The sequence below is a fragment of the Botryllus schlosseri genome, chromosome 7, assembly GCF_051294905.1.
Source record: "Botryllus schlosseri isolate E-star chromosome 7, Bs_hap1, whole genome shotgun sequence".
Taxonomy (NCBI): domain Eukaryota; kingdom Metazoa; phylum Chordata; class Ascidiacea; order Stolidobranchia; family Styelidae; genus Botryllus; species Botryllus schlosseri.
In genome coordinates this window covers 6,071,672-6,099,398 of record NC_137242.1, presented here as the reverse complement: position 1 = coordinate 6,099,398, position 27,727 = coordinate 6,071,672, and the positions used below count along the sequence as shown (strand labels likewise).

General features: G+C 41.3%; 2 protein-coding genes across 4 annotated transcripts in view; both read left to right on the top strand.

Annotated features, from left to right (window-relative positions):
- Nucleotides 1-1,466: 1,466 nt before the first annotated feature.
- LOC145443656 (uncharacterized) overlaps nucleotides 1,467-27,727 on the top strand; it is a 79,236-nt gene continuing 52,975 nt past the window's right edge. The window contains exon 1 of one of the 2 annotated variants that reach the window (XM_080321594.1): nucleotides 1,467-1,484. The gene's annotated coding sequence lies outside the window, so the exon portion shown is untranslated. The remainder of the gene's footprint in view (nucleotides 1,485-27,727) is intronic. The other variant, XM_080321595.1, reaches the window with a different exon arrangement.
- LOC145443653 (uncharacterized) lies at nucleotides 14,204-15,866 on the top strand. Of its 2 annotated transcripts, none has more exons than XM_080321590.1 (3): nucleotides 14,204-14,612; nucleotides 15,440-15,559; nucleotides 15,629-15,866. In XM_080321590.1, exons 1-3 carry the CDS (start codon nucleotides 14,543-14,545, stop codon nucleotides 15,697-15,699), a joined length of 261 nt encoding a protein of 86 aa, XP_080177716.1. In that variant the 5' UTR covers nucleotides 14,204-14,542; the 3' UTR covers nucleotides 15,700-15,866. The 2 variants fall into 2 exon arrangements, with proteins under 2 accessions (XP_080177716.1, XP_080177715.1); XM_080321589.1 differs by having other exon boundaries at nucleotides 14,242-14,612; nucleotides 15,350-15,559.

The following is a 27,727-nucleotide window of genomic DNA, read 5'->3' as shown; positions in this document are numbered from 1 at the left end:
GCCCGCAGAGTTTTCACCCTGAAAGAGAAATTCTAAGCTGAAAGTATTGACAAATTTTATGCGTCACAGAATGAATCCAAGTTTCCAAACCTGAGAGAGAGGGTCATGAAACTACTTGCTCTGTTCGGGTTTACATACATCTTCGACCATGAACATTAGCGAGACAAGGCTGCGTTCCAATATAACTGATGTTCACGTGCAGTCATTACTAAGGGTTTCTACATACGATATGCAGCCAGAGTTCAAAGAACTCGTTGACAACTTTGACCGGTCACAGATTGACTTCAACAGCTATTGTTGATAAAACCATTAAATGTTGTTTATGGTCTATGCTCCAAACTTAAAGTTTACATAAAATGCGATTTATTCCTCGTATAGGTGGATAAATACGTGATTAGTGTATATATTCTGCAGCCCGGCCCGCAAAGTACTTCATTTTCCCATATCCGGCCCGTCGACCATGAAGTTGCCCGCCCCTGATATAGCATTTGCAATTGTGCATTCGTGATGTACTGCAACCTCCGAAACCATAACCGTTGTCGGGAGAATGCTTTGTATTCGTGATCAATGCAAAACGACACTTGAGCATGTGACTTTATAATGTGAAGCCTATCCCTAACCTCATAATTAACACTTACCCAAGCTCCAGCCACAACCACCTTTAACTTTGACCCACATACGCTCAGATTTCGTATGACGAAGTGTCGCCTGTTCTGTTCATCGTTCAATCGTTCATATGTCCACTCCGCCAGTGTGATACAACGACTTGTAATTTTAGAAAAATCGATTTGCCTTCCGAGAAGAAGCAATATCTGGTGAGAAAACCGGAGACATCAGCTCCGTCAACCTCAGACAGAAGGCTATGCGTTATTTGTTCGGAAAGGCCGGCTTTGGCGTGTTTCCTGTGCTGCTGTGCCGGCTCCCCCTATATTTGCCTCGACTGCGAGGCCCTAAGTTATTCATGTCCGTTCTGCAGATGTCACTACACGCAAAGATAGTGATAATCCGGACCGTCGCCATGACACGGTGATAGAAAAGCATACGACCAGGAATGCCTCGTGTTGTTTGACGGCACATCTGCACGGAGCCGGCGAAAATAACGGACGCACAACTCGCGTGCCTCGCATACAACAACATTCTTTCTGTGATCACATGACTTGGTTTCTAATCTATATTTAGAAATCGTATTTGTCTGACGTTATGTAATAACACGCCCGCAGTCGAGCGCGACAGGTCAACGTCGTTTTGAATTGAGGTTTTGTATATTTCGTGATTGTGTCACCAATCCAACCTTTTTGTAAGACACCACTAACGCGGACAAGGTGGCGAGGAGGAGCCTGGTAAACCTCCAACACTTAGGTATCGGAATTCTGAAGTCGACCTCGGTCGGACTCAGCCGCGGATTATACCACTGCGCTATCTCGCCACTAAATTTGAAGCGGTAGTGTTTGTGCAATGGACAATCAGTATTTGGTTGTATTAACGTTCTTGTGCATATAGAATAGGCCAAGGCAATGCGGGGCGATAGCACGATAAAGTAAAATAATACTACCTCGCTGGATAAGGTGAAAGAACACATCATCGTTGTGGCGATTTCCATGCTATTTAAGACTACTGATGCCACCACTGACCAATCTTAATTGCTCGCAGCAGCACAGATGCCAGAATATATGGAGTTGACGTGGTTGTACAATATGCTGAATGAAATACGGCGGTGCTTGTATAGATTTTACAATATATAGCATTTCAATGATTAGATTGACACCAGTACTAATACTGTACGAGCCTTGTTTTTGTTATATCTGAAACTTGGGGTGACAGTGTGTCAAGTGAACTGGTTGTACGGCTATTTTTGTTTCGATTGCGCGGACGCTGTTGAGCTCTGAAGTCTCATTTGCCGAATAACAAAAGTCGGACATCGGCACTATTTACTTTAGGACCTCTATGAAATTCGGTCATTGCGAATCCATGCTTTGTCCGGAAAACTGGTGTACCATGAGCACGTTAGGGATATAGGCAGATATTACCAGTAAAGACTGTCCAATTGTCCGTTTTGGTTGAACAATCAGTGGTTCTCAACCGCCGGTGCCGGTCTGAGACACATTTCCTGTCGGCCCGCCAAACATAATAGGAATTTTCTATTTCAATTCAAAAATGAAATAATTTTGATGCTTGTCATCTAATTAGTCAGATCATAATTTGATTTAGAAATTTGAAACGTATTTTCTGCACTGTGTCATAATTTGGGCTGGGCAAAATCGAGTACCTGAGTAATTCGATTCTGAATCACGTATTACGCGTCGATTCGAGTATTCAAGTATCACTCACTATGGCGTCGCAACAGAATACACTATGTCAAAGTTCAAATATGTACCCTTAATGCCACCAAAAAGAACACAATGCCTGTTATTCGTCACATTAAAGATACTTTGGTATTTTTTCGACCATACCGAATTGACTTTTATCGGTCCGCGAGGTGAAAAAGATTTTGAACCACTGATGTAAATGACCATCCACTGATTCTAAAATTTTAATCGTGACTGATGTCCGATCCCCCTTCCCCCAAGCAGTATATCAACTATATCATCATGTTTGTTGTTTTACTGTCCGTCATATATAGGTGATTTCGTTAGGCAATGATTTCTATCACGAGTAATATGATATTTGCGGTCAGGACTTACCGATTTACCGTCTTTTCAATGTTTCGCAATCGGTGTCAATTTTGTCTGACCTTCTGCTGTAATCATTGTGATGACGTGTCTATCTCGTGCCGCATATCGAACGTGTCGAATAAACGCCGTTGAATCTCGAATCGCAATATTCGATTCTTTGGACTTGGGACTCGCCGGGAGCTGTGGGCGTGCTGTACGAATAGCTTTCCAGGTTTGGAGCTGAAGTTTTAGCCTATCTGCAATGAACAAAAATGCAGACTAATAGACTGGTTTTGTTCGATGTTTGGATTCCTGTCACCAAGTGGTGTTGTCTACATATAGTAGAATACAGATATGGCGAGTGTGTCGTAAGAAATGTAATGACTATGATTGAAGACTACAGAGTAAAGGCAAGTGCACGCATAAAATGAATATATCGAGGTGTCAATTGTAGAAATACTCCGCATTGCGCAAACGGTGTTTTTGTGCTCATGAATGCCTTAAACCGGCGATCTACAAGATTTCTACTTCATTCATTTCCACTTCACGCGCCACACCGGGGCGTATATCAGCTGAGGGGCATAGCAACTGCTCATTTGAGGGGCATAACTATGGCTCACTGAAGTGACACATTGAAAAGAACCGTTTTAATTATTTGAATGACCAATCTTAAAAGATGTGGGCAGTTGAACGTAATGTCGAATACTTGAAAATCAAAAATGCCGTCGCGGGCCGCACAAAATGTTCTCGTCCGCGTGTTTGAGACCTTTGATGTAAATGCATATGACGATACTTATCTGGTACGTTGAAATCCAGGTTACCATATTTTCAGAACCGAAAAACATGGTGCTTTTTTCAAGTTACTATTAAGGTCATGAACTTTTGATATTTATACGGATTATATAAGTGCTGTGAGGTTCTATGTTGGCTAATAAATAGTCAACTTACCAAGTCTGTGCCACTATTATTATAGGTGCCAATATTATTATTATAATTATTATGATACACCAACGACAGTGCCGCTTATCGCTTGTTCAGGCCTTTTGCGCCACGACAGTGTATTCCTTAAAGTTCAGTTTATTTGCTTTTGGTATCGAGGACTACTTTTCTTGCACGCTCACTCCCACTCCTCATTATCCCTCGCTTTCTTGCATCCACTTTCCGGTCTCTGCTGCCCACTTTGGGAGCTTGTCTCACTCTTCCTCTGGGCTGTGCCATAAAACAGGATTTCCACGGACAGGTTGCGTTAGGTCGATTGTAAGTCAACCTTCGCCACAATTACAAAAAAACTCGATTTACGCCTTTACTTTGAGGTGAATAGGCCTTTTTAGGTCATCTCTGTAAGGTCGCCTTGTACTCAAAATAAAAGGAGGATACGGATTGTGAAAAAAGAGGACATTTGGGTGTCCTCGGATAACATTCTAGTTTTGTTGAAAAAAAGAGGACAAATCATCTTAAAATATGACAGGGCCTGTCAGACACCTTTTCGACATACTGGCAATTCGGCGATTAAAGTGGCTATAAGCACGTTTACTTGTACCCTGAATTTCATGATCGATCTGTTGTCCTTCTAACAATAAACATGCTTCTCACAAAATCCCAGATATCAACTGTTCGGGATTAACATTATTGCTCGGTAATGTTCTGTTGCAACCGCTCTTAATCGAAAAAGAATGTATAAGATGCAAATAAAAAGAATAGCTTTGAAATTTCACAATTGTCATTATTTTTGCGAACCATCGCAGTATGATACTGCTCGTTATTGACGTCGCTTATAGTGATTGTGTCGTAGCAATGTGTCAAGTCGAAGACAACGCTTTTCTCACCCAAATTATTACGTATACAATGAACGTCACTTGCCGTAACTAATCGTTGCTAAACTTGCTACTTCACATCGTTTTGACCATTCGGTCGTAATACCGGCATGTTCATTTTTGAAAGGAATTCTCTCTGCCTTCTGATGGAGGCCTGTTGCAAGAAAATGTTTAACCAAGCAACACTGGAAAATCGTATTCATTTGCCCGTAGTTTCATAAATCGTCCCAACAAGAATTTCGGGATCTAGTTAGATTTTAATTGTCAAGATTTTACATACAACGAAATTTAAATGATATATTCCTACTAGCATTGTACAATGTAAAATCATTATGTATCACCGGATCGTGGTATGGAAGTAAGTGCCAAAGCGGCTTGAAAGTAATATATTGCCATGGGTATCTGGTCCCAGATGCAATCCTGACTGCCGTAAACTTCCTTTTGTACATTTGAATCAGGTCGCGATGCCGAGGATATCAATGAGAGGGAACGCACAGCTTACGCATAGCGCAAAAATTTAAAATACAAAAACTATGGCATTCACTGCGTTCATATAGGTACCTTCAAAAACAGTAGAACATTTTTGATGAATGGTCAGGACATTTCCCAATAATTTACAAAAATTAAATATTTGTTTAAATGTTTTGTGATAAGCAATTTTCAATCGAGGACCAACAATTTGCAATATCAGTTTGAAGCGGTGAACCTGTAAAGCCAATATACTGCAAAACATAGATTCATATTGTGAGTTGTTTCATTGATTTATCCATCTTTTTTCGTGAGACACACCCCCAATGTCGGTCCAGATCTCTCCTCGAACAGCGTTCTTTAAAAATCCACCGCTATCCACGATTACATTTCCATTGTTTGCCACGTGAAAATTTGCGTCTTTGAGATCTGATCCAATTTTTATAGTAACATAAACAAGTCCTTTGTCGCCATGTTGCGGGAATGAGTAGTATGATCCAGGTTGTATGGTTACGAATCCCGGATCAGTATTCAGGTATCTCCTAAAACCTGGCGATACAAAAAGAGCGGTTTGTTCTTTCGCGGAACTATAATTGCTCTGATGCCAATTTCTATATGTGGAATCCTGTCTTATCGGTTATTCACGGACGATATTAGTCGTAATTCCAACGCTTTTCCAGCGATTTTAATAACATGGTCAAGTCAGAGATTCGATCTAAATCAGGGGCGACAACTTCTCCAGTTTAGCGGGCCAGATATGGGAAAATGAAGTAGGCCTACTTGACTGGTCGGATACCGGAATCGATATACATTAATCGCGTAACCTATCTATTCACTTGTATAAGGAATAAATTGTATTTAATGTAAACTTTAAGTTTGAAGCATAGAGACCAAAACAGTATTTAATGAAATTATTTACGTAATATACTTCAATTGCTGTTGGAGTCGATGAGACATCTGTGGTCGATTAAAGTTGTCAACAAGTTCTTTGAACTCTCCCCATGTGCCGAACGTCGAAATCCTTAGTAAAGAATGCATGTGAAGGCCAGTTAGATTGGAACGCAAATGGTTGCTCGCAAATGTATGTGGCACGGCAGGCCCCATTATCATGTAAGACCGAAAACTTTCCGGCCCGTGGGATATTAGTTACCCTCCCCTGACATAAACGAAGATAGCTGACAAGTATAGATGACTAGAACTTAGAACCAAAGGAAAAAATAGGCTTTTCGCCGGGAGCTGTGGGCGTGCTGTACGAATAGCTTTCCAGGTTTGGAGCTGAAGTTTTAGCCTATCTGCAATGAACAAAAATGCAGATTAATAGACTGGTTTTGTTCGATGTTTGGATTCCTGTCACCAAGTGGTGTTGTCTACATATAGTAGAATACAGATATGGCGAGTGTGTCGTAAGAAATGTAATGACTATGATTGAAGACTACAGAGTAAAGGCAAGTGCACGCATAAAATGAATATATCGAGGTGTCAATTGTAGAAATACTCCGCATTGCGCAAACGTTGTGTTTGTACTCATGAATGCCTTAAACCGGCGATCTACAAGATTTCTACTTCATTCATTTCCACTTCACGCGCCACACCGGGGCGTATATCAGCTGAGGGGCATAGCAACTGCTCATTTGAGGGGCATAACTATGGCTCACTGAAGTGACACATTGAAAAGAACCGTTTTAATTATTTGATTGACCATTTTATCCCAACTTGTGAATGTACGACTGTTGTGGGAATGTGGATTGCTTCGCTCGCAGTTTCACAGAACCAATATTAGCATTTTACGTTTGCTAACGTGAATCTTTACAACACAATAAACCGCTGGTAGCGAGTGGAAATTGAAACCATGCCACAGTAAATAGCTAACTGTCAATCGGCAGGTCGCAAATAACTTTCCGAAGTATGGTCTTCATCCCGGAGATCGCATTCGGGGTCACCATAGTTACAAGAATTCGATCAAAATACAGCGACTGCTGGTGTGTCCGCTTACCCTTTGTGATCGAGCAATACGTCGAATAAGATATTGCATTCTTACGATCACGGTGAGTTGGTTCCGATCTTTTGCTACGCGATCCAAATATTTTGTTCTGTTGATTGACTACGCAAAATCCAATTCCACTTTTCATTCCTGTCATTCCATGACATGACCCACCCGATATACTTTAGTGTGTGGCTGACTACTAGAGATGAGCGGATTTGAAATTTCTGTGTCCTAATCCAATCCAAATCCGAACCTTCAAATCCAAATCCTAATCCATAACTTTTTCATATTCAAGTCCATGTCCAATCCTAATCCGATTCCAACTGGAAATTCAGAAAAAATACTCATTTATGCAATGGAGGGATTCGAAAATTTTCTTTCACAACCAACGATTCACTTGATTCAAGATAACTTAGTAACCATAAGTACATTAATAACTGATCTGAATAAAGTTTGTAGCAATTCGCCACACGACATTTCAATCTCCCAGAAAATAGGTAAATCCAATCCAAATCCTAATCCGTTCCGAAAAATATGTCTAATCCAAATCCAATCCAAATCCGACAAAATTTCACAAATCCTGTTTTTTCAAAACCTAATCCTAATCCATGCTCATCTCTGCTGACTACTACATCGATGTACAATTGTACAGTATGGTATTGCCAAGTCATGGAAGGGAAAGAAGTCGGGGAAATCCCACTGAAACAACTTTTCGGTTGCAATGAACTGACAAATGAGTCATTTGACCTGTTGTTCTATTTCCGACCTACCGCATGACTCGGACTGTACGCATAGCGATTCGGGTATTGGAGTCCGTATTGAGTATTTTGATGATTCGATTCGTGAAGTGAGAGATCAGTTTTGAGTACTGGAATTATATATACGCTCCTTATTATTCTTAAAACGAAAATTGTCAATGCGTTGCTTTGTTGCCACTGAGTAAACCTTAAAACCTCGATACGAAGTTGAAAATTATTCAACACATGTTTCGGAAGGTTACCACGTTCATAGCAACGGCAGTTCTATTACAGCAGATGTCGCCAACTCAAAACGGGTCGCGGGCCACTTTTCAAATTTCATAGAGGCCACGGGCCGAAAGAATGCAATATTGAGACATAAATGCCATACAGTTTAGCTTTCAAAACTTTACGTTAGTACACCGTTGTGCTCCCTAACGTTGGCGACGGTCATAGTTACCACAAAAGAAGCAATACTTTATAAAAGTATTACAAATACAACAAGAATGATAATCAATTTTATTTTAAACTATGAGCTTCGCACGATACCGGCAAGATTTTTCATCGACTAAACACTAAGGCAGGGGCTCTCAACCTGGGTCCGAGAAGCATTTTCAGGGGGTCCGCAAAACCTCAAATTTCCAAGTGGTTGATAAACCTAATTTGTAATTTTTAATTAAAAGAAATCACGTGGCCGTTTCGCTTCATAACTGATATAACTTCGGGACCCATGTGCACATAAACAGAATACCGATCAGAGATGAAATATTCTAGTGTGCAAACTCATTTTAATTGCCAAATTGCCAATAGCCTGAAAAGTTAACATATTCCTGTTTCGAGCTGTTTTATTGGGGTTTTGGATAGAATTGTTTGCAAAATTCCATTTTCTCCTGTGATATACATAACCGCTATTCCAGAATAACTTCAAGATGAGCTGCTTGACAGAAATGACTAGGCTGTACGTTATATGTTCATTAAAAATCTGTTTCTCAATTTTGGTATCATATATGTTGCGAGTTGCGATCATAACCGAAGGTGTACGTGGCGAGGTAGCGTAGTGGTATAATCCACAGTTTCAGCACAAGTGGGTTGTGGATTCGAGTCCGACCGAGGTCGACTCCAGAATTCCTACCTTAGTGTTGAAGGTTTATCTAGGCCCCTCCTGGCCATCTCATCTGTGCAAGCGGTGTCTTATAAAAGCCTGGAAGTGGGCCGCGCTACAAGACGGAATAAAATGAAGAAAAATCGGCCTTGTAAATGACTATTGACTATAGTAGTCGAGAGGCACCATGAATACCGCAAACAACAAACAATACCCGAAAAAGTCGTCGAAAGCGTTACGCATTATTATTTTATTCGCTATCATCTTTGTAAAAATGGATTTTCAGCACTCGTTCATATCAAATCAACGGTGCAGATTTCTAAGTCTCAACCGCGCGCATTTCAAGAAATGCAGCTACATAATTCGCTTTAAAATAATAAAATTTTTCCCAATTTATACATAAATAGTATGATGATATTTTCAAGAAAAGTCATTTTATTGCTGTTTATCACTACCCTAAAGTTCATATTTGCACAACACAGATGACGGTTCCGCGATAATTGAGCTAAATTTTTGCTATAACGTGGGGGCTTTGCGGGGGTCCGTGATGGTGCAAAAGGGGTCCGCGAAGACAAAAAGGTTGAGAACCACTACACTAAGGAATCAATATTGGGGCTGGCGAGACACGTTATAGCTGAAAGACTGTCTCCTCCTAAAGCTTGATCTTGGGGGAAAGCCGTTGCCTGAAAGTCTGAAAGTCGTTTTCTAATCGTCTTGGTATTAGCAGTGTCTGGCAGTGTTGGGATGACTCGAGTCATGACTTGACTCGAGTCAGACTCGAGTCAACTTTTTCGTATGACTTGACTTGACTCGAGTCACTTTGCAAAAAGGACTTGACGTGACTTGACTCGACGCATAAAAAATGTGGATTGACTCGTGACTCGGAGCAAAATTTACGAGTCAATTTCAAGTCATCAGTAAGCAAACAGTGTCGACTAAATCATTGTATCATGTGCACGTTCGGATTATTCGCGATACGGCGCTGACACTTGTGAGAGCAACCAGTCAGTCATTCACTTATTGTACCTTTCACTGGTCCTCCATTGTTACATCACAAATAAATTGACCGCAAACGAAATGATCACGGCATACGTTGTCGTAGTAGTAGTAGTAGTAGTAGTAGTAGATTAATAGAAACGTATCTCTGTTTCTTAGTCGACTGAGCACTTACATTGAGCAGTACCCACCTTTACCAACCCTCCTCTATGATTTAAATCGAATGAATATGGTTTATACGTTCATATTCTCACGGATGTGCGTAGATGGGTGGTGTATAGTACCATATCAATTTGTTTAAACTTCTCGAAGCTTCGTATTCGATCCTCTATTCTGGCTGATAATAACAGACTGTAGATTGTAACTAGTTAATGACGTATTTTATTAGCAGTTCTACGTGTGCGCGTGCGATACATCGTCTTTTTGCTTGTATATTTAACTTTATATTCGTTATTTGATTCAAGCTAAATGGCCAATTAATCTCTTTCATGCAGCTGGCGAAATGTTACGACTTTGAATCATCACTCATACGTCGAAGATTCAATTTGACTTGAATTGTGACTTGACTCGTGACTTGACTTGACTTGACTCGACTTGACTCGAGTCACCTCCGAAAATCGAGTGACTTGACTTGACTCGAGTCACCTTCGAAATTGATTGACTTGACTTGACTCGAGTCAAAATCTGCAATGACTCGAGATGACTCGTGACTCGAAGGTAGTGACTTGATCCCAACACTGGTGTCTGGTCAAGCCAATATGTCCATTCACATCGGCTGATTCTCCCTCGATAGCATGCTGTTGGCAGCGTCGAAGCCGTTTCAGACAGGGAGGAGTAGTGATGTTGGACACCGGCGAATAGCCTATTTTGAAACAACAACAACAACAACAACAACAACAATAACATTCCGGAACTGAAATAAATTTCAGCATTTCTAAATGCTTTACTTATCGTTCTTCCGAAATCTCAAATCGGAGCGCGGGCCGCAAAATATGACCTCGCGGGCCGCGTGTTGGTGACCCCTGCTCTACAGAATATTCACCGACCTGTATTATTGACCGTCAAGATAGCGTAGTGGTAAAGCGTCCGGCTTCTTGATCGGTAGGTCGTGGGTTCGATCCCCGGCCGGGTCAGACCAAAGACCTGATTAGTAACACTGGTATCCATGGCTTCCCTGCTTGGCGCTCATGCAATACTGGGATAGCAAGGAGGGGTGGTGCAAGACTTAGAAGGCCGTACAAGGCTATATCTGTACCTTCCTTGTCCAGCGGCATATGCACATCATGCACTCATGATATGCGTATGCGCAGATCGTGTGTATGTGTATCATGAGTCGGTGTATAAGCCGCAAAAACATCAAGGACAAAAATAAACTACGTCCTTTCCTTCCTTTCCTTCCTTCCTTATTATCGTCTCAAATCACATAGACATATTCCTGTCGGAAATAATATAATTAGTTGTTTCGTGGTATCATAGAAAATACGTATTTGGACACTTCATGCCCCTCTTATTGGTGTATGACGTCATATTAAGTGACAATCAAATAATCGATCGATTCCACGCTTCATACTCAGATCGACATCGAATCAGGTGCTCAATTTTACACAGTATCAATTTTGACCATCAAGTAAACTTACTGTCGTGGCGAGACCGAGTAGTGGTATGATGGACAGCTGCAGCATCGATATGTTGCTGTCTTGAGTCCGATCAGGTCGACTTCAAAATACCTTTCCACGTGTTGAAGCTTTATCTATAGCAGGAGCGGGCAACTTCTCCAGTCGGCGGGCCGGATATAGGAAAATTAAGTACTTGGCGGGCCGGATTGCTGAATCGATACATGATCTACCCATTTATTCACATATACATTATACTTGGAATAAATCGTATTTAATGATAGTATTTTAACGAAGGAACGTTATTTCAAAGCAATTTCTCGCCAATAATGACGAAGAGAATGTGGATTTGAGAACAGCATTTTCATGTGGTTCTCAAGCTTTTTTTAACACGCCTGCCCTTTTTCATAGTGAGAAATTCCGCGCCATCCATGCTAGCCATTCCAACGGATAGTTTATTGGCAATAAAGGTTATGGCTATTGATGAGAGAATTTTCAAAAATGAAATTCTGACAATAGATACAGTTAACACCATGAGCTTGAGGTAAATCGCGCGAAACGAGAAAAAAAATTTCAGTTAACTGTGACTTCGCGTCCCCTTCAGATGCTTTCACGCCCCCATCTTGAGACCAACAGTCATATATGCACCGCCATGTCTGATTCTCTCTGATCAATCAACACAAGGTGCAATCCTCAATTTAAAATTTTAGTCGTTCGATAAGCCTGTTACCCCAAATTTACCAAGATATCAATTCATTAGGGTTGGGTGGGTGGCGAGATAGTGCAGTGCTGGTATAATCCACAGCTACAATACCAAATGTGTTGTGGGTTCGAGTCCGATTCTAGAATTGTTACAAAAGTGTTGGAGGTTTATCTAGGCTCCTCCTCGCCATCTCATCGGCATAACTATCAGGCGGTGTCTCACAAAAGCCTGGACGTGTGCCGTGCTACCAGTTGGCGGTTACGCAATCAAAAATAACAAATATCGCCCTGCTGTAAATGACCATTGCAGTCGACAAACACCATGATTATCACATGGGGTCAAGTACATAGTAAATGCTGACAATTCAAGTCTTCTCGCTTCGACAAACTTACTAGTGAACTCCACTCTGGCACGCTGCACAGTGCGTACACACGAATATATTAATATACAGTCACTAAAATTTGATGTAGTAAGCAAGTAGTGGGGAATCTCGGCAGACTGATCGGCCGCGGGCCACATCATCATGTAAGACGGGAAGCTGCCCGCGGGCCGGACAAAATGCCGTCGCGGGCCGGATCCGGCCCGCGGGCCGTATGTAGCCCGGCCCTGATCTATAGGCTCCATCTGGCCACCCGATCCGCTTATGCGGGTCTTGAATAGCCTAGAAGTATGATCGTCCTACGAGTCGGCAGCTACAGAATTCTAATGAAGAATGTGCAAATGACCATTGTATAGTCGAAAACATCTACGAATATATCAAACAGCAAACGTGTTGTTGCGTCTGTCGTTGTGGTCCCAAAGGGGACACATTCTGAAACATTCTGACTCGGAATCGAATCACCCGAAGGTGTCGATTTTGTCCAGCCCAATGGTAATATATTACTGTAGTAATATAACAATGAGTGTGCCAGGCAATGACACTTCAAGTATCATTCCAGATATCAAAGACGACAGGAACCATCATAAATTTGATGCGAATATCGGCACATTCATAGTTACAGATATGTTGGTTATAAGTAGGGTTGCATTTAAAACAAACGGTGTTTTAAAACACTTTGTTTAAAAAATGTTTCAAACAGTGTTTTGAACTAAGGCCTTTAAAAAAATTATGTTTTTTTTATGTTGTAAAATTATGCCACGATAGTGTAAATACTTTCCATAAAACATGTTGTATGAGCCTACGGACAATTTCCACCCGATATAGCTGACGTATCGATGTGGGAAGATTGGAACCCTCATAATAGACGGTTCAACAGCAATAGTCCAGATATTTAGTAAAGCAGCTATATTTACCCTGTGTTTTCAATTGTCAATATCAATTCACTACGACGTCACAATCGAATAGTCGTGATGTCATAGCTTCAGAAAATGTTTTAAACAAGGGCCTTGTTTTAAATATGTTTGTTTCTGATTGATTTTTGTTTCAAATGCAACCCCAATGATAAGTATACTGATGATCATTTTCTTATGTTAAGAAAATGACCAATAATTCATTATGATAAAATTTATAATTTTGGTAAAACCTTTTTCTGACAGTAGACGCCTAAGTCGATGGGATTCCGATTATGGTTGCTTATTCGGAGCTCATGCCTAATGCAACATATTGCAAACTTAGTCAACATCAGTTTGATTTACAGGCATGGAGAAAATCTGCTTGAACATGATTTAGCACGAAGGCGGTTGGTGACAATCCATTTCTAGGCACGCATGACATGTCTCAATTATATTATTGCAATTGGTTTCCTCGTGGTTCGTTCTTGGATTTACCAATAAAATATGTCGACCTGCATTAGCAAATTGGTTATACTTCTGTCGCTGCCTGAAGGCACAAATTGCTTGCTGACTATGGAGTTACGGCATGATGCGAGTCGTGCACTTTGTCTATACAGAATGCACTCGATTCTTGCGCTGCAATACAACCCGTTCCTCCGTGAGTAACGCATGTACACTGTGACACTACTCAACATCATAGTTCCTTTACAGGCAAGAAAAAAGTCTGCTTAAACGTAAGTTAGCACGTAAGTGATTGCTGACAATCCCTTTCGAGGCACGCGTGACATGCCTCAAATATATTATTGCAATTAGTATCCTCATGGTTTCTCCTGGGATTTACCAATAAAATATTTCGACCTGCATTTGCAAATTGAATACAGAATAAACAAACATGTTTCTTGCGTTACAACACAACCCGTTCTTCCGTGAGTAATTCTTCGTGTAGTAAGGCGTACACTACATATTTTCTCCGTACTGGCTTGTAGTCATAAAATTATTTTACACCCCAAAGATAAATTAACTGTGATTGACGAAGCCAGTGTATTCGGGAGGTGAATAGATCCGGCTGTATCGCAAAATATTATATATAAAGCGGGCGAAAGTTATGCTAGGATATCAGTGCACTTCGTTCCAATGTACACGAAGAGCTGGAAAAACTACGTTAATTCGGATCCTGTGGCACGCTTAGAATATCTGCAACCATGAAGGCAATTTTGATCTTAGCTGTCGTCTTACTCGCCATTCTTTCCATCGGATTATGCAACGCTCAAGGTGAGTGCATTTTGGATTTATCAAGGATTTCAGTCGCAGTCACATTGATGACACGGGTAATGAGTTGACGAGATCTCACCGAGATCTATAAACCGCGCTCCAATCAAGAATCTATACATATAAGTGTGTGAGGTTGGTTTGGGCTCCTTGTTGCCATCTGATCCGCGTTAGCGGTGCCTTACAAAAGTCAACAAATACAGTGGGCCGTGCTATAAGTCGGCAGCTAACGGGGGAGATAGCGTAGAGTGACTATAAGCGCCTACCGCACGGGCGGCCAGCTTCGATTCCGCGTCGGTGGTTTTCTGGGCTCCTTTCCCCCCGCGTCGCTGTTCTAACAAAAAAGTCCCCCGATGTCACGATGAAAGAATACGCACTCACTAAAAATGGAAAGAGCAAGAAAGAGCCGCTGCATAGAGACTCGCACCGAAAACGAACTGTGATATCGGGCACTAGGCTGAGAGAGGTGCCAGTTTAAGAGACTGCAACTGCGACTGCAACTCCCATCTATTCATTACATCGCATTGTGTCTTATCTCATTGTACATTGCGTGTGTCTTGTTCAGATGAAAATATAACTTGATACGATTATTGATTATAATAAGCTAAGGATTCAGGATTCTCAGAAAATAGTATCTGCCTGCTGAAAAATGACCTATGATGTCGAATTATCATTCACACCAAACAGTAACAACCTGAGATATTTAGGGAATAGAAATACTAAGTGAAATTAAAATTTAGATGAAAACCAAGAGCCGGACACAACCACGGCCGCTGTGGCTGAAGCAACCACGGCCTATGTTGCCGAAACAACAACGACCCCTGTTACAGAAGCAGCCGCAGTTCGAAAATTCCATAAGTTATTGGAAAACTGCAAACACCTTTTTTGTCGAAAGGTTATAAAAAACGGACGAGCAACATACCAGAGAAAATGTTCCAAGTTCAGGAAAAGTAAGTCTATGCAAACAAGCTCAACGGAAAGCTTGGTTTGCATAGATTGATTCGATGATATCTTTACAGGATTTCAACCGATTTGCAACCTATGCAGGGACTATTGCCCGTACCTCATCACCTTCCGATTTCCAGTGTAAAGTGCTTAAACGGACATAGGGACCAACCGAAAAGCACCGTTTTTTTTTTATCTGAATCATATATGCAAGTAGATTCAATATCTAAAGCCAAGCTAATGCTACTTTGATTTTATATCGCCTTAACATTTATTATTACTTTTCGTTGAATTGTACAAGGATCAACATGAGTGTGTATCGGAATGATTGGAATTTCACCCAGTTTATAGACAGGGGACTTGGCATCATGAACGCTTCGATTTTGAAACCAACACAGAATAGAAATATGAAGAAAATACAATTTTAGACGAATAACTGAAAGTAGCCTAATCAAAGGCCACCGTTGCTAAAATAACTGTCAACCGCAGAATTAACATATAATTGTACGAGCCACAAGATAATTTATAAGAAAGGGAAAATGTACCGGAATTCCACGATATTAGTACAGGCATAACAGTTCTTTTCAGGCGGCGTGTTTTAAAAACGGAAGAACATGTTATGTAAGAGACACTATATCTATATACCAGGGGTGGGAAGACATGCTTCATGCTCGAAACGCATATCAGGAATCTTAATTTCAAAAGAGCCACATCACAAAAATTCAAAAATATGAATTTATTGTGTTACAGTCCAATTCCATTTTAATCCCCAAGGGCACTTCCGACAAGCGGAATCACATATATTAAATCTTCATGTATCTGTGAGAAATCTTTAAACCGAAATTCCGCTATTTCTATTGACACTACAAGTCAGACTTTCGTTCTGTTCGCAGGTATTGGTAATTGTTGTTTTTGTATTATTAAACAAAAAGATTTGGTTGTTATCGCGTGACGGCTTTTTGCAACGTGGTAAATGACATTGGACACATATGAAATAATTACAAAATATCGAAATGAAGTTCAAACACTCAGGTTACAAAAAGCGTTTACACCAGTGGTTCACAACGTGGGCGATATCGCCCTCATGGGGCGATTCTGAGAAACAAGGGGGCGAAAATACCAAAGGGGGCGACTTGGGGGGGGGTTGATGGGTGGCGAAAATGTTACAACGTCCCGTGAGATATGTTTAATTAACACGGCCAAAAGTACACGTGAAGACGGCTCATTCTGCATATGACGCGTCTATATATGCTTGACTGTAATATTTTGAAATCAGTTGACTGGTGCGGCCTGCGAGCTACTTGAAGGTTCGAATCCGGCCCGCGACATAATTCGAGTTTGACACCCCTGGTATACAGCGTACTCCCGGCGTTTCTAATTGGAAAGAATCAACGGATTTTTACCCGATTCGACCATGAGAAAGTCGCAACTATATGGGATAATAGCGTCTGGCTTCTCAAGAAAGCCTTCGTTAATTGTAAATATAAAAATTAAAAGGATAATTTCTGTGACAATTGTACTATACACCGGCATATGTTGTATCCCAATAATATGAGGTAAATCCGTAGATATCGAAAGGAGAAAATTTGTGTTGAACTTGATAAAGGGGCGATGAGTCAAGAAAATGTGGGAATTGCATAATACACTGGAGTTACATATTGCGGTTGCACGAAAATACAAATTCAACAACCTGAGGAGTTTTGCGAGAATCAATGATCAAGTCGGCAATACATCAATTCGCTTTTAATTGTACACATTTATCGATAAGAAATCTGCGATGAAAATCATGTATTGGAAAACTAATTAAAAATATGATCCACGGTTTCGGGGTAGCGACAGTAACTACAAAACGCAGGGTACATAGTAGGGATGGTGTGAACCTCTGAAAGGTTCAGGTTCGTGTGAACGCGAACCTTTTTGAAAGGTTCTGTGTGAACGCGAACGTGAACCTCATGACGTCACGTGACGTCATTTTGTCAATTCCAGCCCTAAATTTCAGTGAAGTGACAGCCTATAATAATGTGAATGATACCTATAGCGACGACTCGCGCCACATAATGCCGCAATGCTGAAATACATATCTTCCGTCGAGTACTTGCAAGGGAATATAAGCTTACGCCTTAACGGTCTAGGCCAGAACGGACAAGGTATTCGGCGTCTGAGTGTTGCTACGTTGATATTGAGCAGAGTGTAAAACGGGTTTTACCCCATTAACAAATTATACAGCGGTAGCCAAAACCCCAATCGCACGGATTTGGTTATTATGATACAATAAACACATGAAATCGAGATGGACCCTGTACGCTAGCTTGATTTTTTTACATCAGACAACGATATCAATTTCATTGATTGGTTGAATAAGCATCATTCGCTGACTGTTTACATGTAGCGTACTTCGCTTTTGATGTTGCGTGATTGCGGGTCAAGTTCACAGCATAGAGTCATTAAATATTCACAAACAGAGAGCTGGATATTTCGATTTTCAAGGTGCATGCTCGTTTAGTTAGTGCTGATTTTTATTCTCCCAGCGCCATGCATCGAGTGGCCCGCAATTTAAATGCAATAAATTTCAACCAAGGGTGTGATAATGACGTGAAAATTGTAATATATGAAAAAGGTTCACAGTGCAGAACCTACCAAGGTTCGTTTGTGAACGTGAACCTCTAAATTTCCGAGGTTCACACACAGAACGCGAACGTGAACCTCACGTTCACACCATCCCTAGTACATACTATTCCAATTTTAAACAAATGGCCGTTTAATCGGTAGTGACCATATTGCAAGCGAAAAATATTCCATCTATTAGCCAGTTTCCGTGATCAGGGGATGAATCACGGCTAAAAGGATTTATATCGAAGTCCATTTTTGGAAATGCCATATTCCTGATCCCGCAATGTCATGCACTGGGGACGTATTATATGACGAGCTTCTTGTTTCGAGAAAACCGGTAAATCCCGATAAGTGTGTCAGAATCAGTCTTCGCCATTCTGTCCGCATTTTCACTGTCGCGAATGCCAACGTGGCCAGGGATCTAGAAGGATGACACTCTGAGGCACATCATCTCAATTGCTTCGGAGAGCATACAATTTCATGAACCAATATAGGATGCAAGTTGGAATTTCGAATGCAAACTAGTGATCTTGAACGGCCTGACATTATAAGAAATTTGTTTAACCAGTGGCGGTTTCTGGAGATATACCTCAGCGATTTGTCGATTGCTATGAGCTCCGTCGACAAGACAGAATGCTCAACTGAACAAGCCTCAGCTACTAATACATCAAGTGATGGGATGAAAAAAGCCGCTTACCCTCCGAATATAGATATTTAGACCCGTCTGTATACAGGCGTGTGTGCACCGCAATGTTAGGAAATATGACTTGAACAAATCTGGTAGTAGGCTCCGAAAACGTCACGTAAAAAACCTTCTCCGAGGAGAGAAACATCAACATGGTGGGGCAACAACCATGGCGGAGACGAGAGAAACCTGTACCTGTCCTCTCTGAAAGCATTGAATAGCGATGATTTAGTATACGTGTTGAACGACTGAAAGTTAGGATTCACAACACTATCAATATCGTGCCAGGTTTCTTCAATATAGTTTAGCTGGAGAAAAATCCTGGTTCAATAGGTGACAGCAGTAATTCATAGAAATACACTTGTACCCCACATTCGATTTGAAGTATGCAAATGGAGAACTCTTCAGATCCGGAAGGGTGTTCTCTGGATGGTCGGGATATTCTTCAGGTGGGTAGCCGGCGCAAGTAAGTACGCCGGCATTCCATACTCGATGCTGGAGCGAACGACTGATCGATATATAGACACACACGAGACTCTACTTACTAGCTCCCTGTAACGCAGGTGAATGTTTATGTGTTGCTATTGATCAGTGGCGGCTCGTCCTATAGGGCAACTGGGGCATTGCCCCACCTAAAATTCTGTTCAATAACAATTCTTTACCATTTATAGACGCACACCTATCTATATAAACCGAAATCACAGCGAAAATCGTATACTTCTTGTCCTTTCGCTTGTAAATGCCCATATATAGCGAAGTCTATGCGAAAATCAAATTCTCTTCTGTGTTTTCGCTTTGCGAATGCCTAGCCGGGGTTTGCCCCGGTAGCGCTCATAACAAGCTTTCACTGTCTATTCTCTCAAAACCGCGCATAATAAAGAAACGGTGATTTACTCTCTCCTATTCATAAAATTACCCAGCAACCGGGGCACGATAGCTCTGTGCCCTTAAGGTGTGATGTAACAATCGTATCTATAGCTGAACTCTGTTACCGTCATATGCGTTTAGTCGACCTTTGTTGGTATAGGTCGATTTTAATGGGGTTTCACACCATGAAAACTCTTGAAACTTGTTATGTCATGTCGTGATGGTGGTATTTAACACTGCCCCAAGTTTCAGGGTTTCTACTTAAAGTTTAGGGTAGTAATTCCGTTTCCGAAGTTGAGTGTGTGCTGATCCGTCATGTATCGCAAACAGATTTTACTCAAAAGCCGGTATTGGTATCCATTGGTTTTGACGGTGTTCAATACTGAGATCGGTTATGACATTTGGCACGGTAAGTCTTAATGTTAGTATCGAACGCTGTACCAAGTTTTAAGTTTGTCACTGAACTGTGTTAGTGGTTATTTCGTTTCCTAATTCGAGTGAGAGCTGACTCGTCATTTATCGCTAACAGATTATACGCAAAGCCGGTATTGGTCTCTATTGATTTTAACGATGCTCCTTACCTAGATCCGTCATAAGCTTTTGCACGGTATGTCTTGATTTTAGTATCGAACGCTGTGCCAAGTCTCAAGGTTGACACTCAATGATTAGGGCAGTAATTTCGTTATCAAGGTCGAGTATGGTAAAGATGTGCTCCGATCTGACACTTTAGCCTACAACACATTGCGGATTTCACGCAAAAGCCGGTGTATCTGCGGTAACGTTAAGTGAGATGATGATATCATTCTCAGTTTGCATTCAAATATTTACTTTGATCGTATATTCTCCAATGTCAATTTCACCGTGAAATTGTGGCCTTCAAGCCATTTGCGTACAACCCCTCGTCACTTGATCAGCCTATTCCTCAGTAAATTTTACGCAAAATTCGGTGTTGGTCTGTTCGCATTAATTTTGACAGTGTACCATACCGAAAAGGGCCATGAGGCCACTTCTCGATAATGTCATGTAACAGTGTACCAAGTTTAAGGCTTTCATCCACGTATTTATTCGGTAATATATTTTTCAAAGGCGATTTCGCAGCAGACCTATAAGACAGTAATAAAAACGTATGTGTCGTGTTACAGTCTCCAGTTTCAAGGCCAAAATCTCTTATGCTGTACCGAGACCAAATTTCCGAGGCTGCTATTCTTAGTCCTTTACAATGATGTTTTGGATTCAATAGGACAGGCCCAATCTATGAGATAACTAGGGCTGGGCAAAATGATTCGAGTACTCGAATCTGAATCGAGTAGTAATTTTAATGATTCGAGTCGAGTAGTAAAAGACGATGTTTTCGAGTACTGAAATTATACGGTCCTCGCAACTGTAAGTTAATTTACTGACGAGAATTATAGTTTTTGATACTATTTTCCACTGAGGAAGCCGTGAAACCTTGATTGGCCGTGTTTGAGCATACCAGGCACAGTTTAAAGCTACGAACGTCACTGGAAATAATACATTTCCGAAGTCATTATCATCCAACAAAATTGTTAAGAAGTGCAATGAAATCGGTATGGTCGAAAAAATACCAAAGTATCTTTAATGTGATGGATAACAGGCATTACGTTCTTTGTGGTGGGATAAAAGGTTCATATTTGGACTTCGACATAGTACAACCTGTTGTGACGTCATAATGAGTGATACTCGATTACTCGACTCGACTCGAAGCATATTTCGTGATTCAGAATCGAATCACTCAGGTACTCGATTTTGCCCAGCCCTAGAGATAACAATTGCGTATCTGTCCGAATTCGTTGACCTTTCCAATTAGGCTTACGCTATCTCTCGAGTTATAGTCATTTCCATTTCTGCAGATAATTAGTCAGGTCTAATGCGAACATGAACCGTGTTGAATCTTTGTTGCGTACGCCGTTTACGCAGTTACCACACTTCAAGTCACAGCTCACCAGCGGACCTCTCGTGGCACATACGTTAAAATCACTGTTGCTGGGAAATTCATGTTACCGTTACCATCATAAAGTTACTTGTTTACGTTGGAAAACGCCATTGTGACGTCATCTTGATAAAAAGTCGCTTGCAGCCCTTGCCCCACCACCCGATATTGTCACGAGCCGCCACTGCTATTGATGAGTAATCTGACTCCAGAAGGTTGCCTGCGTTGCGCATTCGCTGCGTCTGTCTTTTCTTTGTCGGACCTAACCTCATTCATATTATTACTTTGACGTAACATACAACAGCCTGTCTTGTATACACCTATACACTACATAGACCAGTAGACCACGACACAGCAAGGATTTGTAACCGATCCAACAGTGGGTCAGCTAGTGGCATAGTTGCTTAAGCCCCAGCGTCACGACACCAATGACAGTGGTTCGACCACTTCTATTGTATTAAAATCATACGCCGGATGTATAGACGAAATAACACCGCTCAATAACATGACTATTTGACACACTGTATAGTAGCCAAAGCAAATACTTTCAAATAATGAAGTTTTCAGGCATAAGCACAAGCTATTTATTGGATTACTGATGATGGGTATTGGTACCGCGTTGTTGATATTTTCGCCATACACAGGGACGGACGGTTTTATCAACTGTATTGCTGTGATCTAACATTGCGTACATTCGTAAAGCGCCTGGTCATCTACCATCGTGTAGTGCATTTGTACGCATCGCCGAGGATTCGGTTCTTGCTAGGATTGGAGGATCGCTGTTGTACACAACAGCTTGTGTGTGGTTTTTCAGTAACATTCATTTTCCATTCGTTTCTACATATCCTGATGCTAAGTTTTATATTAAGTGAAAAAACCGAGCGTTGTGAGGAATTAACCGATTTTGGGAATCCATCGGAAACCTTTGTGATGAAAATGTCCGCCGATTTGGGAATAGCCTACGCAGCCAACGATGAAGCCATACGGCGCTAGAACATGATTTCTTGATTTCGAACATGAACGGTGCTATATATTACAGTTGAAATTGTGAATTCAGGCACCAAACATGCTCACAGCGCAATTTTTGCAAAATATTCAGGGCCAAACCGTAAAAAAGGGAATGAGTAAGGCCTTGAGTCTGCCCACGGCTTGACTCGGAAAACGCTTTCTCAAACGACGCATTTCGAGATCGTCATTGAATACCATAACCACAAAAGTAGAACTCGAAAGAGTGCCAAGTTCGACTCCAGTCGAACTCAAACTCGTTCTCTCGCTTCGCTTTCTGAATACCGATTCTTACGCAATGTTGACGCAAAATGAGTTTGAGCACTGAGTAAGGTTTCTTGAATACGGGCCTATGTGTCGGAGGTTTATCTGGGTTCCTCCTCGCTAACCTCGCTGCGATTGCAGTGTGTGTAAAAGCCCAGAGTGATGGTGAGCCGAGTCAAAAAGTCGGCAGCTACGACTCAAGTTACGGACGCACGAAAAACGAGAGGGAGAGCGGAAGAGCAGGTGAATGGAAGTCGTCTGTAATGACTGAAAAGACTTCACAAAGATTGATGTTACTGAACTTAATGTATGGGCGGAAATGACATCAGAGTTTAAAAGCGCCAATGTCGTGAATAAAACAAACAACCGCGCCAGCATGTATAATCTTTATTGAACCAGATATAAATTCCGATGTATACTTAGAATTGCATTGCATATAACTGAATTTTATAACAGGCGAAATTCGTGAGTAGAAAGGCGTGTTTTTTTTAATCAAGTGTTGGCATAATGGTGATGCGTCCGACTTCTTGATCGGTAGGTAGTGGGTTCAACCCCGGCCCGTGTCGGACTAAAGCAGGGGTTCTCAACCCGCGGCCCGCGGGTCGCATGCGGCCCGCAGACGATTCTTTTGCGGCCCGCGACATCTTTCAATATGAACGCAATAACTACTGGTACAGTATCGTTATGGAAGACCGATGTGTCACATTTGTCGAAGAACAGTTGTTGTAACAAAGCCTAGAAGCTTCAAATGATAGCACGATAGTTTCGTCTGGAGTTATACATAACGCCTGATCTTAGAGAAAACGTTGCTAGCTTGGTGTCAAGCCCCGCAATCCATATTTCGAGGCATTTTTAAAATTGCCGACGACGTGACAGACGCATTGTTCAAAATTGCTTGGAATATCGATAAACCGAAGAGTCTGCTAGAGAATGTGTGACTTCAATAAAAATTTAACGTACTGTGCGAATATTCGCTGTTTCCGGAACTTAGCAGCAAGTTCAATATCACCTGACAAATTTCAAGGCTACAGTTGTCTGATTCAGCAATCAACAGTCACCAGAAGAGTAGGCCTAACAGCTATCTCAGTCGATCTTTTATCGCATGTTTTGAAAGACGTTGACACGCATAGACTACTTTAGCCTAGCATTGGACGAATCCATCGACTGCACACAATTAATGCACACTGCACAGTGCACACACATGACACATTGCATAGCTAATTATCCAGGTGCGTTTTATCAGAGTGGACATATTTCCAGAGGAAATGCTGAAGGGGCAAACGTGAAAAGGGGACCAGTGAAAAACATCAATTTGACCAAGCTGACTTCTGTAACTATTGGTGTAAGGCTCCAGTCATGGAAGGAAAGGGGAAGAGTTGATTGGTTTGCTCAGAAATGTCCCCGAACGTCTGACTTGTTATAGCACTGAGAGCTCAAAGTGATAATGACCTCTGCAACGAAAATGTCACCGTAATTTTATACTTGCTCTCTCTCACGCATTGAAACTGCGAGTTCGGTTCTCTGGTGGAAGGGTTTGAAGGGTACACATACCAACATGGCAACGAATAGAATGTACGCTCCATGAAGGAATTTAGACTACTTGAAACACTTGAAGATAGATATCCTTACAAAAAACAGCAACTGCAAACTTACGAACGCTCTCCATTAATGCTTTAGAATGCATGAAAATGTAGTAAATTCCCGTATAAGACTGGTAAATAGGCTACAGTAGCCTAAATTTAAAAGTGGTTCACAAATACATGGTGATAAAGTTCTGCGGCCCGCGGCGTCTTTTAGTGTGAAAATGCGGCCCGTTATACGAGGGAAGTTGAGAACCCCTGGACTAAAGACTCGAAAAACTGGTATCCGTGGCTATCCTGCTCGCCGCTTTGCATTCAAGGATAGCGTGGAGGAGAAACATTATGTTGTTTCAGACTAGATAATTTTACCGAAAGGTTGTATCGCATCTCCATCGTCAAAGCATCAGAGCAGACGAGAATAAATCTGATCTCTCTCAACCGCATTCTTCCTTGAATGAAATGTGGAAGGATACTGCTAACCGACGGAAAGTATATAAGACTGGAGTGACGGCGTTCGACTTCTCATCACAAGTAACGATACCCCCGGCAGTGATCGGCAGGATGGTGTGATACAGGAGCCAACCCCAGGATAGGAGCGAACAACCTTCAAAACTTTTGAGAGACTGCTGGAATCGTTACGACTATAACAAAAATTTCCCAACTTTCCTATTTACAAGAATGTAACATTTTTCGGCATTCCGATATCAGCCGTCTATATTGAGTGATATCGTTTCTGCGGAAAATTGGTTTGATTTTGAGAAAAGCTGATCTCTTGCGTCTTACAGCTCTATCGCGAGAGACATTTCGTTTTCGGCTTATTAATAGAAACTTTTATCAGTTCAATACACTAAAAAATTTCGATACAATAATAGATCGGAATGTGTCGAAACGACTTGGAATAATCTTTGAAATCAGACACCCACCTAGGCCTAGGCCAGGGGTGGGCAAATATTTTTCTCCGCGGGCCAAATGAAAATCAAAAAAATACGTTGGCGGGTCGAGTCAAAAATGTCAGCTGTATTCTCCAGCGTATTCATTTAAATTATAAATTGAAAGCAGTGAATTATCATGTTAATAAATGCTGTTCAGGGGATGTGTTGATTGATATCAGGGAATGAGGGAATGAGAAAGTAACGGTTAATTACCAAAAAATAATATTTATTTGCCGTCATTTCTCGTAACACTGATAAACATGATACATTTTGAAGTCACTTTAAAATCTCTATTCGTGTTTTACTATCAAGACATTAAAATGTATTTAGGATACCACAAAGCTTATTGTCTTGGTCTCTGTCTTCCGAGCAGTGCGAAGCTTGGCGAAATAGCCATGTTGTTGAGCGGAGTATGCAGTTCTACTGAAAGTCGCCCTCCCTTGACCGATTGTATGTCTTCGTGTTTTTGCCATAAGGCCGACTATTATACTCCCTAAACACGGCCACCTGCTGGTCACTAACTATACTAAAAAGAAGGGCATAACCCTGACTTCAGTAAACAAATATTTAGAGCTCGAAACCTCATTTGGATTTCAGCTTTTGGCTTTTTTTTTTTGACAAGCCCGTTCATCCTTATGGGTGATTGAATTGATGATGACTTATAGCAATCACGCGCACCGATTGACTTGTTTTACGAATTAGGGGTTCGAAAACGTAATACGTAACAATTTGAAGCACACACGTGTAATGCGTAATGTGACGATGGCCACAAAGAAGGTTTGGTGACTTACTGACTTCGTATGACTGTAATTGTTACGCCATAATTTTCTGCATTGACTTTAATATTGGAGTTTTTCGTTGATAATCCTCGGATTATCCACTAATAAGGGATAATCTGAGAATTATCGCCGAAAAATTCAAATAACTCCGCTTCTACTACTTGGAATTGAGTGAAATTTGTTTTGCATCGTCTCTGAAGACAGCTCAACAATTTTATGGGGTTGACAGAAAAATTTGAATTTTTTTTTAATTTTCCCTTATAAATTAAAAATTTTGATTGGATCTGCGGAGCCTTATACTTGTTAGAAATGAACCAAATTGGGTGTGCAGCGTTTTAGGGTAACCTGACAATTTAAGCACTGAATGGCTGGAATCCAGAAAAAAAGTTATTTTTGAACAGGCCTACTGTGTAGTGGCGAGACAGCATAGTGGTAATCCACGGCTGCAACACCAATGGGTTGCAGGTCTCGAGTCGACCCCAGAATTCCTATACCCAAGTCTTGGAGGCTTACCTTAGACTCCTCCTCGTCATCTCATCCGTGAAAGCGGTGTCTTATAAAGGTCTAGAAGTGAGCCATGCTACAACTCAGCAGCTACGGAATAAAATTTAAGAAAATTAGCCTGGTGTAAATGACCATAATAGCCGACAAACACCATGAATATCACAAACAACAACTACGTAGGCTGCGTAATTGCGGCATATTAATGAAAACTCGAACAGGCTTGAAAGTAAACGAATTTCGGTTCAGTTTATACAGCCCAAGGTTTTAGTCCACGCAGCAACATTAAAAAGTAGGTTTTAGGTTTTGAATTCCGAACAGCTTTCACCGAATGGGCACTGTGGGGTTTTTATGTATAGTTTACGCAAAATGCAAGGGAGATACTCGTGATCCCGGCTACCGCATTTGCTGCAGCATGCACGGCCTGTGCAAACGTCCTGAGAGTGGCCAAACCCGTTTCATCCGAAGCAGCAAACCAGCGAAGATTAGAGGCGCCTGGCTGATTTTAGCGGCAATTTCAGCCTTGCATAATCGATGTAGATTTTCCGTGGACTGGCCCGTCGCTGTAATCACTGTGATCACGTGTCTATCTGGTGCAACGTATCGAAAGTGACGAATAAACACCGTTGGATCACGACTCGCCAGATTCGATTCTTTGGACTTGGGACTTGTCGGGAGCTATTGTAAGGATAGTATTCCAAGTTTGGAATTTATTGTTTCAGCCTATATGCAAAGTAAACATGCAGATTAATAGTTTTAGTCGATGTTTGGATTCCTGTCACCAGGCGCTGCTGTAGACATTATAGTTGAATGCAATGGTGCCGTAGGAAATGCATGAGTTCATGGTACATGCATGCGCGTGAATAAAATAAATATAATGAATGGTCAAGGAAGTTCTCCGGGTAGCGCAAACGACATTGTTTGTAATCATGAATGCCTTATACCAGGGGTTCACAACCTGTGGTACGCGTACCACTATAGTGGTACGCGAAGGTCTTC

What these genes read in the sequence shown, in the direction of transcription:
- LOC145443653 (XM_080321589.1), top strand. Translation starts at nt 14,543, where the DNA reads ATGAAGGCAATTTTGATCTTAGCTGTCGTCTTACTCGCCATTCTTTCC. An exon ending in CGGATTATGCAACGCTCAAG is followed by an intron (nt 14,613 to 15,349) that starts GTGAGTGCATTT and finishes ATTAAAATTTAG; the next exon opens with ATGAAAACCAAGAGCCGGAC. An exon ending in ATGTTCCAAGTTCAGGAAAA is followed by an intron (nt 15,560 to 15,628) that starts GTAAGTCTATGC and finishes ATATCTTTACAG; the next exon opens with GATTTCAACCGATTTGCAAC.